Source organism: Rattus rattus, chromosome 5 (assembly GCF_011064425.1).
Source record: "Rattus rattus isolate New Zealand chromosome 5, Rrattus_CSIRO_v1, whole genome shotgun sequence".
Lineage (NCBI taxonomy): Eukaryota > Metazoa > Chordata > Mammalia > Rodentia > Muridae > Rattus > Rattus rattus.
The window spans coordinates 145,707,479-145,721,952 of NC_046158.1; the positions used below are offsets into that span (position 1 = coordinate 145,707,479).

General features: G+C 49.2%; 1 protein-coding gene across 1 annotated transcript; it reads right to left on the reverse strand.

Annotated features, from left to right (window-relative positions):
* Positions 1-4,813: 4,813 nt before the first annotated feature.
* Positions 4,814-10,967, reverse strand: LOC116901082 (protein BUD31 homolog). Its single transcript, XM_032902647.1, has 2 exons — positions 10,900-10,967; positions 4,814-5,267 (listed from the first exon to the last, which is right to left on the reverse strand). Exons 1-2 carry the CDS (start codon positions 10,965-10,967, stop codon positions 4,814-4,816), a joined length of 522 nt encoding a protein of 173 aa, XP_032758538.1.
* Positions 10,968-14,474: the final 3,507 nt, after the last annotated feature.

The following is a 14,474-nucleotide window of genomic DNA, read 5'->3' on the forward strand; positions in this document are numbered from 1 at the left end:
TTATCCTGGACCTGCCTTGGGGCATAATGACATCATCCTACTGAGGGTAGAAGATCATATTAGCCTGAGGATGAGACATTCTCCTTTAATTTGATTTTATTAGTTTGAGATAGGTCCTCGGGTAACAATCTAGGTTGGCCTGGAAGTCACCATGTAGTTGAAGATGGCCTCCAACTTCTGATTCTCTTACCTCCCCTTCCTCATGCTGAGATTATGGGCACGCTCTGCCATATCTGGGCTGTGTGACATCAGGGTAAGCTCTCTAATAACTGAGTTGTGTCCCCAAACCCTCTGCGTTTGTACAAATCCTCGCCGGTTACTTTGGCAGATGTTCACCGCCCCATCTCTCACTGCGCATGTCTGTACAATGGGAGCCTGTAACAGCTTTGTGCCTGCAGGCTATCCCGGGGGTTATGACAGAGATCTGTCAAGTCCTCGGAGCAGTTGTCCGTGCATGATGACACCTACGCTCCTTATGAGTATAAAGAAACTGGGGTCTGGAGAGATGGCACAGTGGTTAAGAGCATTTCTTGTTCTTCGAGAGGACCTGGGTTCAGTTTCCAGCATCCATATGGTGGCTCACAACTATCTGACTTCCACAGTACACATGTGATGCACATACATAATATCACACACACACACACACACACACACACACACACACACACACACACAGGAAACAAAGAAACAAAAAAAAGTCAGACACACACACACAGGAAACAAAGAAACAAAAAGGTCAGACACACACACACACACACACACACACAGGAAACAAAGAAACAAATGTCAGACACACACACACATACATACACACATAGGAAACAAAGAAACAAAAAAGTCACACACACACACAGGAAACAAAGAAACAAAAAGGTCAGACACACACACACACACACACACAGAGGAAACAAAGAAACAAAAAGGTCAGACACACACACACACACACACAGAGGAAACAAAGAAACAAAAAGGTCAGACACACACACACACACACACAGGAAACAAAGAAACAAGTCAGACACACACACACACACACACACACACACACACACACACACACGCACGCACGTGCGCAAGCATGAAACAAAGAAACAAGAAAGATTCCAAATCATTTTGTTCTGAGTGTCTTCACTGGACTCTTGCCTCTGTGGAGCGTGGGTCAGACACAGCTCTCCAGGCCCTGATTCGTGGCCCCAGCTTCTCTTAGCGTGTTTCTCTAAGGAAGGTACATACCATGGCTTGGTGTGTTTCTGGACGTCTACCAGGGGAAAACAGACAGCACAACTCAGTCTGTGCGGATGACGGCTGTGAAAGAACCATTAAGGAGCAGAGCATCACGTGGTTAGCCAGACCGGCGACATCACTCTCTTTAGCCTCCGCTTTAGAGCTTTCTGTCTATTTTGGGTGGCAGCAACAAGACTGAGGTACCCAGAGGACAACAGAGAAGGTCTTTGTGAACGTGTGGGGCGAGCGGTCTTGTGTCCAGACTGCTCGCAGGGCTCAGAGCGCTGCATCGGCCATCTTGAAGTACACAGTGGTTTTGTTTTCGAACTTGTGCTTTGTGATGTCTGGTGGGGCCCACATGTGTGAGGAGCAGATCAAGGGCCTGCGAGGCATGTCTCAGCTGCAGCTTGAAGATCACAGTAGCCGAGGATTGCTTAGAATGTGGCCAGACACAAGACTGGATATCTGTGTAAAGCATGCGATTTCTTGTGACTTATTAATAATTCATTTTTTTTGTAATTCAATTGTGCAGTAGTCCTGCGTGAACTTTGCAGATGACCGCATGGTATTGCAGTGCCCAAGGGGCATGCATATGAGAGTGTCCAGTTCATCAGGGTCTCATGCAGTTTCAGGATGGCCATACACCCAGAATTCTGGGAGCCACCACACTGCATGGGACTCAGAGAGAACAAAGCAAGCACCTTGTACCCACCAGCAGCGGAGTCATGACCAAACACCTTTGAGCAGCCAATTCTCCCACTCAACCAAAAGTTGTTTAAAAAGCAGAAAGAAAGCTCAACTGGGCAAGAAACTCACACTTTTGTTAATGTATTCTTTGATAGTGCCTTAACGCACACTATGGATCCCGTTCACCTCCGACTTCTTTTGTCCGCCTCCCACCCCTGTCAATCTCTCCTTTGAAACCTTTCCCCACATACATGTCTTTCTGTTTTGTGACTCACTGAGTCTAACCAGGGTCATCTGCGTTACCATGCGTGTGGAGTCTGGTAGCTGGTGGGCCCGCCTGTGCCCATAGAATTGAAGACAATAACTCCTTCAGCATCCATTAATGCCACCCCCGCCCCGCCACACACACAATTTCTGATATCACCAAGTAGTTGTTCGAAAAGTAAAGCCACTTTCCTTTCCTGGTCCCTTACTCTTTGGAAGCTGAAGGTGGCTGGTGTTGGTGGCTCAGACAGTGTGATGAACTGAGCCTGGTAGTGCCCGCTGCAGTGTAGTGTAGGCTGTAGTGCCGGCTGTAGTGTAGAGTAGGCTGTAGTGCTGGCTGTAGTGTAGGCTGTAGTGTAGTGTAAGCTGTAGTGTAGGCTGTAGTGTAGGCTGTAGTGCCGACTGTAGTGTAGTGTAGGCTGTAGTGCCGGCTGTAGTGTAGGCTGTAGTGTAGTGCAGTGTAGGCTGTAGTATAGGCTGTAGTATAGGCTGTAGTATAGGCTGTAGTGCCGGCTGTAGTGTAGTGTAGGCTGTAGTACAGACTGTAGTGTAGGCTGTAGTGTAGTGTAGGCTGTAGTGTAGTGTAGGCTGTAGTGTAGTGTAGGCTGTAGTGTAGTGTAGTGCAGTGTAGTGTAGGCTGTAGTGTAGGCTGTAGTGTAATGTAGACTGTAGTGTAGTGTAGTGCAGTGTAGTGTAGTGTAGGCTGTAGTGTAGGCTGTAGTGTAATGTAGGCTGTAGTGTAGTGTAGGCTGTAGTGTAGTATAGGCTGTAGTGTAGTATAGGCTGTAGAACAGTCCTGCCATCCCATCAGTTGTGTTTTATAAAACGGAGATGATGACCTGGCTTGAGCACCTCAGTGCGCCCATGCTGAGGAATCAGCCTATGACGGACAGACAGACAGACAGGCCTAGGTAAAAGAGCATATTGGCAGGAAGGGTACCTGGAGAAGGGGGTAGAAGCAGAGAAAGGAGAGACAGAGAAGGACAGAAAAAGAGGAGAGAGGAGAGAGAGGAGAGGAGAGAGAGCGAGAGACAGAGAGAGAGACAGAGAGACAAAGACACAGACAGAGAAACAGAGACAGAGAGAGGGAGGAGGAGGAGGGGGAGAAGGAGGGAGAGAAGGAGGAGGAGGGAGAAAGGGAAAGGGGTAAAAGGGAGGTGGGAAAGGGAGAGAGATAGGGGGAGAGAGGGAGAGGGAGAGAGGGAGAGAGGCAGAACAGTCCTATTCCACAGGCTCCTGCTTCGCACATGGTATGCAGCTGTTGCTAGGTAACTATTGGGCGGAACCTAGAGGAAATGCTAAGACGGTCTTCTACAGAGGCTGAGGCAGGTGGATCACTAGTTGGCCAAGTTTGTTGAATTACAGAGTGAGTTCTGGGCAACAAGTGAAGCCCCATTTCAAAGTAAAATGTAAAAAGGAGAGTGGGCGCATTCACTGGGGGAGGGGCCAGACTTGCTCAACCTATACAAAGACCCAGCACTGGAAGAAAGGGAGGGACGGAATCCTTTATGTCGACTTCCTGTAACACTGCAGAGCCTCCTGGTTAGAATGGAGTGTAAAGCCAGGGTGGTTTTGTACACTCAGGAGTACTCAGGAGGCAGAGGCGGGAGAACCAGGAGATCGAGGCTATCCTTAGCTACACAGTGAGTTCTGGTCTCGATGAGACTATGTCAAAAAATCATTTTTCGCCGCTTCAGTGCTTCTGTGTGAGAGTTAAATGTGTTTCCCATTAGTCACATGATATCCTTGTGGAGGACCGGAGCCTGGTTTCTGTCACGTCTCCAAGTCCCCAGATGATCATTTGAGCTTAGCTCAGGCTGGACCCTGACCCAGGAAATGTTCGACATTCCTTGGGGAAATCGTAAAGTGGCTTTCTGTTTGCCATGGGGAGCCATTACTTTTTAAAGCTGCTCCTTCGGGCCCTTCAGTCTCCAGAGAGGGCATCTAGTTCTCTAACATTATCATGCAGACAGGATTGCAACAGATCAGAACCCCATGCTAGTCCCCGGACTGCTCTTCTCCCACCCCATCAGAACTTCTCTCCCGGGCAGGTCTCCCCACCATTTGGTTATTTTCTCTTCTCCCTTAGGCCAGACTTTTGCCAGTCTGCCTCTGTCCCTGCCTTTGCTTCTCTCTCTGGCCCTGGAAAGCAGCAGTGGCAGACTCCTCCAGGCCCAATATTGGCGTGGTCATATTGTCGATCTCTTTACTGAGCCCCCTCCCAGAAAGTTTCCTTAAAGTATGTAAACTTGGCTGCTTGCCCCTGCCTTTAACTCCAGCTGCTGGGTTCTGACCCCTTTGGCCTCTATGGACGCTGCACTTGTGTGCACACTCTCATACATAGGCAACAGGGCACATGTGCACAATTGCAAAATTAAAGTATAAGGAGGTAAGAAAAATTCATGAAAGTAACTTAGAACTGTCGTGTTTCTTTCTTCCTTTTTTAAAAGAGGTATAAAGGTTTTATTTTTACAGATCTCAGCTGGTGAACACTACAGCTGTCACCGGTAGAGCTCGTGCTTCCCCTGGGTCTTTTCTCTGAGCGCCACTCTGAGAAGACTTGCTTCAGGAGGCAGTGGCCCAATAAGCAGGAGCCCAAAGTCCAAAGTCCAGGATGCAGAGGAGTCAAGGGCGTCAGTCAGCCAGAGCAACCCCAGCAGCCACAGTGCATGCGCTTGATGATGCGACCCACTTCCAGCTTGCCCTTGGGAACCCGGCAAATGCAGGTGGTGCCAAAGTTGGTGTCCCGAGTCTGAATGCAGAGTACCTGCTTCTTCCACTTTGCAATCAGGTTTTCGTCTGCATAGCCTTCCTTCATGCAGTATTCATAGAGTTCTCTGCTTATGCCTTTCCTCTTGTAAAGGAGGTCGAAGGCATTGTGGGCTTTCTGGTGATGGATCCTGAAGATGGGCCACCGAGATTCCACTTTCCTTTTTCCCTCCTGGGGTTCGGTTTCAGCTTCTCTCCTCTTTTGATCCAGTTCATCCAACGTTGGTTCGATCAGCTCCCAGCCAGCTGGAGGTGCTTTCTGGCTTCTTTGACTCTGGGCCTTTTCCAGCCAGATAGCTTGTAAAGATCTTGGGGTCTCTTTTCTACGAGATTAATATAAAAAAGCCTTGCTCTTCGAAGTTACGAGCCTGCGTTCTTGTCCAGATTTACCAGTTATCTATGTCTATGGGGGAGCTCGCTTTTCCTCTTCAGTCTTCTGTCTCATCGGAAACTCAAGCACCTAGGAACGCTGCTTCTTTATTGACGGCTTCCGTCCGGTGAGAAACTCTGCAGAACCAGAACTGTCATGTTTCTTTACTTAGAAAGAGAGGACACAGCAAATAGGTCACCAGAGACCACCTGAGAAACACAAGGAAATGCTGTTGTTCTTGGTGACCAGCCCGGCATCTCCTCTCTCTACAGTTGAATAAAACCCTTCGTGCCTTTGCTTCACGTTGGACTCTGTGTCTCTTTGTTCCAGGTTTTCTCAGACACGGAAGAACTTGCAGACGGATCAGATGGTGTCTTAGTTAGGGTTTCACTGCTGTGAACAGACACCATGACCAAGGCAATTCTCATGAAGGACAATTGGGGCTGGCTTACTGGTTCAGAGGTTCAGTCCGTTATCATCATGGTGGGAAGTACAGGCAGGATTGGGAGCTCCGAGTTCTGCATCTTTGATCAGCAGGTGACAGAAGCGGCTGGGTGCCACACTGGGTGTAGTTTGAACATAGGCGACCTCAAAACCTGTCCTCACAAGGACACACTTCCTCCAAACCTCTTCACAGTGCCACTTCCCATGGGCCAAGCATTCAAGCCCAGAGTCGGTGGGGGCCACGCCTATTCAAGCCACCACAGGTAGCTAATTCCACCACAGGTAGCTAATTCCACCACAGGTAGCTAGTCAGCGAGCTCTTTATTTGGAAGAGGAAGTATTTGGGGGGAGGGAGTCTAAACCTGGGGAATACCCGACACACATGAACTCCACCAGGAGTGCGGCTTTCTCCCCTGTACTTCCCAGACCAGACCCCTCCTCCTCCAAGCTGCTTCTCAACAAGTGTTGGGCCACAGCACAGCTCAGCGTGTATGTATGGATATAGACGGGGCTGGGGGCGGGGAATGGTCCTGTGTTGTTGGTCTCCATGTACCATAGTCCCACTGCTTATCATACTTCTGGCTTCATTACATTCATTAGTGAACCCACAGAATTACCGCCCACCAATAGGGGTTCCAACCCCAGTTTAATTTTTTTTTCCTCGAGGGATGAAAGGGAGGGCTTAGAGGTGAGGAACACTTGCGGCTTTTGGAGAAACCTAAGTTTGATTTCTAGCTCCCACACTGGGCAGCTCACGACTGCCCCTGCCGCTCCCCAGGGTGAAGGTGGGGGCTGTCTGACTCCCTCTGCTGGTTTCCGTGGGCACTGCACTCACATGCGCCCGTTTGCATAGACCCACATACAGGCAGGATTTAAAAAGCAGTTAAGAGCACTGGCTGCTCTTCCAGAGGTCCTGAGTTCAATTCCCTGCAACCACATGGCGGCTCACAACCATCTGTAATAGGATCTGATGCCCCCTTCTGGTGTATCTGAAGACAGCTACAGTGTACTCATGTATGTGAAATAAATAAATCTTTAAAAAAAATAAAGATAAACCTTTAAAAACAATGTTGTTACTGTCCTGGATATTTAAGAAGAATCACTGCCAGCCACGATATTCCATAGAGCCACCACCAGGCGGCCAGGGTAAGATCGGTTGCCCACTGGTGTCCTTTGGTTGATAAAGGGGAATTTAAGGGGAAATCCACTGTTCCTGTTTCTCAGCTTTATGTCAGTAATATGCACGATCCGTAAGCATGACTATGTAACTGATTAAATAACTTGATTGTAGAAAGAGATGGAGCTGAAAAAGAATCCAGTAAGAATCCCGCACCGTCAGCATCACTGAGACCAGAGAAAGCGGGCTCAGCTACCCCTGGGTGGCCTTCTCCAGTGACACGTTTGGTGCTGTGCCACCCAGTCAGATTCAGGCAGGAAGTAGTGCCTGGCTTCAAACATCAAACTTCTCCCCTCTGACCCAGATCTGTCAGCTCAGCTCGGTGTCTAGAATGCTCCATGGCCTCCTCACCCAGCACTAGCAGCTGGGACTGAGTGTTCAAACCCCAAGCCCACGGGTCACAGCCATGACCATCCTTTCTTCCTTTCTTCCTTTGTTTTTTTCGTTTGAGAAGGTCTCACTATGTAGCTCTTGCTGGCCCGGCACTTGCTGTGTAGACCAGGCTAGCCTTATATTCGTGGGGATCTGTCTGCTTCTGCCTCCCAGTTCCTTTACTGGGATGAGAAGTGTGCACCACCCCCACCCTCCCAGTCTCTGGCCAGTCGTACTTTTTTTTTGGTTCTTTTTTTTGGAGCTGGGGACCGAACCCAGGGCCTTGCGCTTCCTAGGCAAGCACTCTACCACTGAGCTAAATCCCAACCCCAGTTGTACTTTTTTTTTTTTGTTGTTCTTTTTTTTTTGGAGCTGGGGGCCGAACCCAGGGCCTTGCGCTTCCTAGGTGGCGCTCTACCACTGAGCTAAATCCCCAGCCCCGTGCTTTTTAATTGAATCTCTACTTACTGTGTCGCTCTCTCTCCTAGTTGTACGCGCAACATATGATGCTTTCTTTCTTTTTATAATTAAATTCATGTATTTGTGCGTGCGTGTGTGTGTGTGTGTGTGTGTGTGTGTGTGTGTGTGTGTGTTAACACCCTTGCGAGTCCATCTGTATGTAGGTCTCAGTGATCAAACTCAAGTGCCAGGCTCTGTAGCAAGTGCTTTTAGCAGTTGGGCCTTCCTGCCAGCCCCATGAATGACATTTTCTCCAAGTTTCAGCCGTGATCTTTATTTGGTAATTGTTCGATGTTTGGTGGGTGTTTGCCGTAATGCTCCTCTGAGTTGTTGATGACCATAATAACAGAAAATTAACAGACTTCTTTCCCAGCCTCGGGCTTGACTAAACACTTTAAACCACATCGGTGGCTTTTATTACACTGGCTTGCATTGACTGTCTGTCCGTCGTGACACATAGGAGCAGTTCCCCTGGGGTTTCTTCATTTTATCTTCTGGCGGATTTCTCTTTGGCAGCCGACAGTATCTAGCCAGAGTTTAATAAGCCGCTTGCTCTAATGACATTTAGTTTTGGATTTACAGACTTCTTGTGATGTGAGAGGGCGGGCATTCTGACTCGTCCATATCTGGTCCTCCTCCGACTCCAGACACACAGAGGATTACCGTGCTCTGCGCTCTGCGAAGTGTGCATGGTCACATGGCTCTCTTCAGCCCATGAGTCATGAGTTTTGATTTTCAGGTAGAGACAGAGGCGTTTGGTCTCTGGCGATCAAGTCTCTCCGTGGAGGCGTCGGGTTGGTGCAGCTTGGAATTCTGAGTCCCCAGAGACTGTCGCTGGTCTGGCGAGGGTGGCCTGGACTGCAGTAGCCTTTGGATTGTCAAAGGATGGAATGAGAATTTAGAATCCTTTCTGTGGGATGAGCCTACATACGTTGACTAAGGGGTGGAGCGACTCCAGTTTTTCATTTTAAGAAGTTCATGTCCCTTAAAAAATTCTGTCTAGAGGGGTTGGGGATTTAGCTCAGTGGTAGAGCGCTTGCCTAGCAAGCTCAAGGCTTTGGGTTCAGTCCTCAGCTTCAAAAAAAAAATCTGTCTAGTTTTTTTTTTTTTTTTTTTTAAACAAAACCAAACCAGGGTCTTGCTCTGTAACCCTTGCTTTGAACTCATGGAAATTCCTCCTGTCTTTGTGTTGTGGAATGCTGTCATCTGAACATAACATTCATAAATAAATGGCTTATTTATTTTATGTGCGTGGGTATTTTGCCTGCACGCAAATCTGTGCAAATTTGTGTAGTGCTTCCAAAGGCCAGCAGGGGGCATCACATACTCTAGAATTGGAGTTATAGACCGTTGTCAGCTGCCTCGTGAGTGCTGGAACTGAACCCAGGTCTTCTAGAAGAGCAGCCAATGCTATTAACTGCTGAGCCGTCTCTCCAGGTCACCTTACCATCCGTGCTGGCTAATTTTACGTCAGCCTGACACGGGTTAACATCATCTGAGAAGAGGGAACCCCAGTTCAGAAAATACTTCTGAAGAGCGGGCTGCAGACAACCCTGCAAGACACTTTCTTAATTAATGGTTGATGTGGAAGGGCCCAGCCCATTGTGGGTGGTGCCGCCCCTGGGCTGGTAGTCCTGGGTTCTGTAAGACAGCAAGCTGAGTAAGTCAGTAAGCAGCTCTCCTCCATGGCCACTGCATCAGCTCCAGCCTCCAGGTTCCTGCCCTGACTTCCTTCTATGATGAACAGCGATGTGGGAGTGTAACTCAAATAAAACCTTTCCTCCCCAAGATGCCTTTGTCAGGCCGTTTCATTGCAGCAGTAGAAACCCTAACTGAGGGCTGGAAAGATGGCTCAGTGGTTAGAGCACTGACGGCTCTTCCTGAGGTCCTGAGTTCAATTCCCAGCAACCACATGGTGGCTCACAACTACCCATAATGGGATCTGATGCCCCCTTCTGGTATGTCTGAAGAGCAAGGTGATTTCAAGTGGAAAGTCGTCAGACATTGACCAGAGGTCCCGCCTCCATTGTCCTTCCCACATCCAAAAGCTGTGTATAATCCTCCCCCTACCCCCAACTCCCAGGTACACATGGTCTTGGGAGGGGTTGCACACACAGAGTACGAAGGCTAGCTGGGGAGAGGCTGCATCTATGTAGCTGAGAGGACATCATCCATGCTGGGGTAAGAACATTCAGCATTGTGTTTGGGGGTCACTCGTGTTTCTGTAAATACTGAACCCCCCAACACATGCTTCTGTATAATCAGGTCAACAGTCCATCATGACGGACCTGGGGGGATTGTCCCTTTGCTCTGTTGTTGGTGTCCTATCTGGAGTCGGTGGTATTTGCTCACACCATCCCAGGAAGAGAGCCCTCAGCTCCCAAACGCTGCGATTCCAGCCACGTGCCACCACCAAGCCCAACCCATTGAAAAGCACCAACCTAAATTCAAATAGATACAGGCCCCTTGCCCCCATTTTTGAGTCAGGGTTTCTTTCTTTCTTTAAAAATTTATTTATTTATTATATATAAATACACTGTCGCTGTCTTCGGACACACCAGAGGGCATCGGGTCCTATTACAGACGGTTGTGAGCCACCACCGTGATAGTTGGGGATTTGAACTCAGGACCTTTAGAAGAGCAGTCAGTGCCCTTAACCGCTGAGCCATCTCTCCAGCCCCCGAGTCAGGGTTTCGTACAGCCCAATCTTCCCTTGGATCTGTGATCCTCCTGTTTCTGTCTCCCGCATGCAGAGAGGTGATGTTGGGCTCCAGATGGTCTGCAGTTCCTTTCTGGGGTACAAACCATGACCCAGATGCAGCTCTGTGACTGTGGCAACCTGCAGGCACGAGGAAAAGCCCAGGAGAAGTGTCCTCTGTGCTAAGACATGGCCGCAAGGGCGGAAGAGAGAGCCCAGACGAAGATCCTGTTTGATCAAGCCCTGCTTGCCGCCGTCTCTCTAGTATCAGCTAACGAAAACGTGAAGAACAGCAGAAATAATAATGTTCTTTCCGGGAGTGAGCCCTGTGTCTCTGTCTACCCCTGGCCTCCTTCCCAGGTCCCTGTGATGCACATGCCATATCATCATGGCCGCAGCACGGTGCCTCAGCACGGTGTGCCACCACACGCCGACCTCTCAAATGGAAACTCTAGGGCACATTGGGCACTGATGCCATAAAGGTAGGAAAACTTCACCGACATCCTGGGTTTAAAGTCTCCTTGAGGAAGGCTGTAGGAAGCTGTGGGCTATCTCCAGCTCCCTTCCGCTATTCTACTGAAGGGAGGTGGGAATAGATTTTAGGGAGGCTGCGGGGAATTAACAATGTTAGAGGGAGGGGCGTGCGGCCGAGTCTGGTCCATTGTCTGAGGAAGGACCAACGCTTCGGGAGGGGGGGAGGTCTGATAGAGTGAGGTTTCATTGGAAACACCAAGTCGGACAGACACAGACGTACGTATGACTTTCTTGTTTGAGGCTGCGAGGCCGTCGTGCCCTCGGACCTTCCATTGTCCCCGTAGAGCTGTGCACAATGGAGTTAATTCACAAAGGTTCGAGCACGGGGATGAGACTCGTTCAACAACAACTGCCACCTACCCATGGCAGCAAGGGGCCTCCGCACCCAGCCCTTGTGAATAACGCCAGTGACTTCCTGAACTCCTGATCAGAAAGCGGGGGCGTATGTCTCCCACGGCCCTGGATGGGGACTGCGTGGGTAAAGAGCAAACGGCAGGGCCGACCCAGGGTTCCCATCTCTCACCTCCCGCCCCCCACAACTGTTCCCAGTGAGTCATGACCGCTTGCGTGAGTTTAGTGGCTGCCCGGGGTAATTTTTACATAACGTTTATGGAAGCTTCCTGTAGCTGTGAATCACTCTCATGCTTCTACTCGGAATTTTGTTAAAGCCTTGTATTTCAGGGAGCGATGGCAAGGCCTTTCAGAGAACTCAATTAAGGAAGGCAGGTGGTTAGGGCTGTGCTTTGAAGCAAACGGCCACAGCCCTGAGGCTCAGCAACGGATGCCAATCCAGTCACATTTCCCCCTTTAGGTTTGGAATCAAAAAGCAATTCATGTAACACACTTGTCACCGTACTCGGAGATGACCTGAATGTAGAAGGCAAAGCTACAAGTTTGGTTTTTTTTTTGTTTGTTTTTGTTTTTTACCTTTCCCCTCCCACTGCTCCTGGCACACAGGTAACCATGGTAACTGTTCAGTATATTCTTCTGGGACTCCCCATATAAACATGTACATCTTAATTCACTTAGCGAATCGCAGTCACATTGTCCCTATAGGAATACATGTTCAGCACGGACAGTTAGGCGTACAGATGTCAAATAACTCATCCAAAGTTATCGTATATGAGTATGTCTACCCATCTATCCTCTGTCTGTCTGTGTATACATGCATGTGTACACGCATGACTACATACATGCTACATCTATCCTCTGTCTGTGTATATGTGCATGTGTGTACATGAATGACTACACACATGCCACATCTATCCTCTGTCTGTCTGTGTATATGTGGGTGTGTACACACATGACTGCATGCATGCCACATCTATCCTCTGTCTGTCTGTGTATACATGCATGTGTACACGCATGACTACATACATGCCACATCTATCCTCTGTCTGTCTGTGTATACGTGCATGTGTGTACACCAATGACTACACACATGCCACATCTATCCTCTGTCTGTATATACATGCATGTGTGTACACACATGACTACACACATGCCACAGTGTACATGTGGACATCAGAGAATGGCTCACAGGAGTTGGTTCCCCTCCTTCCTCTGTGTAGATTCCTGACTGTGTATACGTGTGTGTGCGTACACGCATGACTACACATGTGCCACAGTGTACATGTGGACATCAGAGAATAGCTTGCAGGAATTGGTTCCTCTCCTTCCTCTGAGTAGATCCAGGCACAGAACTCAGGCCATCAGGCTTTAGCAACGGGTGGCTCTACCCACCACGCCATCTTGTTGGCCCCTCCGTGTATATTTCAGAAGGCAAGTGACACCATGAAATAACACCATGAATGGCAAAGTGTGGATCACGCTTCCAGTTCAGGATGTCTGGGCTTAGAGGACAGAGATCGCCTCCAAGTTCACAAGCCTGCAAAACCCACAGCTGGCTGCCTTCGATGTTGTATGGGGCTCTACCCAGCATCTCCTCCTTCCCAACCTGCTCTGCAGAGCTCAGACTTGCCAAGCTTTCGTGACTCTGCACTGCCAATTCTTCAAAGCTATCTCTTTCTCCGTACACGCGCATACATGCCTAGGTGTGCGCGTTATTCAGCATGCGTGTATGTGCTCACGTACAGGTGCCATGGTGCAAGTGTGGAGGCCAGAGGACGACTTGCTGGAGTTGGTTCTCTCCTTCAGCTCAGGGCACCAGGCCCAGAAGCACGAGGCTGCTAATGTAACAGCACTGATTGGTCATCGGGCGGATTCTGTCAGCCTAGCACAAGTTAGAGGCATCTGAGAAGAGGGAACCCCACTGAGTAAATGACCCACCTGACTGGCCTACGGGCAAACCTGTGAGAGGGCCCTGCCCACTGTAGGTGGTGCCACCGCTGGGTGGGTGGCTCTGGGTTACATAGGGACGAAGGCTGAGCAAGCCATGAGGAACAACCCAGTAAGCAACATCCCTCCATGGCCTCTGCATCAGCTCCTGCCTCCGGGTTCCTGACCTGTATGATTTCCTGCCCTGGCGTCCCTCAGTAAGCCACATATACCCATTTCTTCCCAAGCTGTTGGTGGTCATGGTGTTTTACCCAGCAATAGAAACCCTAACTACAGCAGTTGCCCGGGAAGCCAACACATAATTTCCCCCAGTGAGGCTCATTCAAATACATCTTCGCCAACTTTCTGTTTTTTGATGGTTTCCTTCACTCCCCAAGCTTGGCTGTCCTGGGACTTGCTCCTTAGACCAGGTTAGCCTACACTGAAAGATGTGCCTGCCCCTGTCTCCCAGTGGTGGGACTAGAGGAGTGTGCCACCACACCCAACCCTAAGCTTTTCTTTAATTCCTTTTCACAAGTTGGATGTTTAATGGGGTGGGGGGTCTGGCCCTGGAGTCACCACTCTCTTTATTTCACTTAGCATTGTGTTTTCTTTTTATCTCCTTGAGCACTGGACTTGACTCTGTGTAATGGTTTGTATGTGCTCGGCCCAGGGAGTGGCACTATTAGAAGGTGTGGCCTTGGAGGAAGTGTGTCACTGTGGGGTGGGCTTGGAGACCCTCCTCCTAGCTGCCTGAGGATGTCAGTCTGTTCCTGGCTTCCTTCAGATGAAGATGTAGAACTCTCAGCTCCTCCTGCACCATGCCTGCCTGGATGCTGCCATGCTCCTGCCTTGATGATAATGGACTGAACCTCTGAACCTGTAAGCCAGCCCCAATTAAATGTTGTCCTTTATAAAACTTACATTGGTCATGGTGTCTGTTCACAGCAATAAGACCCCAAGACACCCTGTTACACTTTCTGATGCTCCTTTTCCCCTCGAACTGTACATTTTGTATTTTCCTTCATCTTGCTCTATTTCATTATAGATCGACACAACCGTAGCCGCTAATGGCCAAGCAATACAGTCAATACTAATCTATCTAGAAGTCTTCTCTGCTAGCGTTGTTCTTCATAACTCTTTGATTTAGGCTCAGACAGATTCTTTTTGGATAAGGAAAGCAGCCACATTCTTTGCCA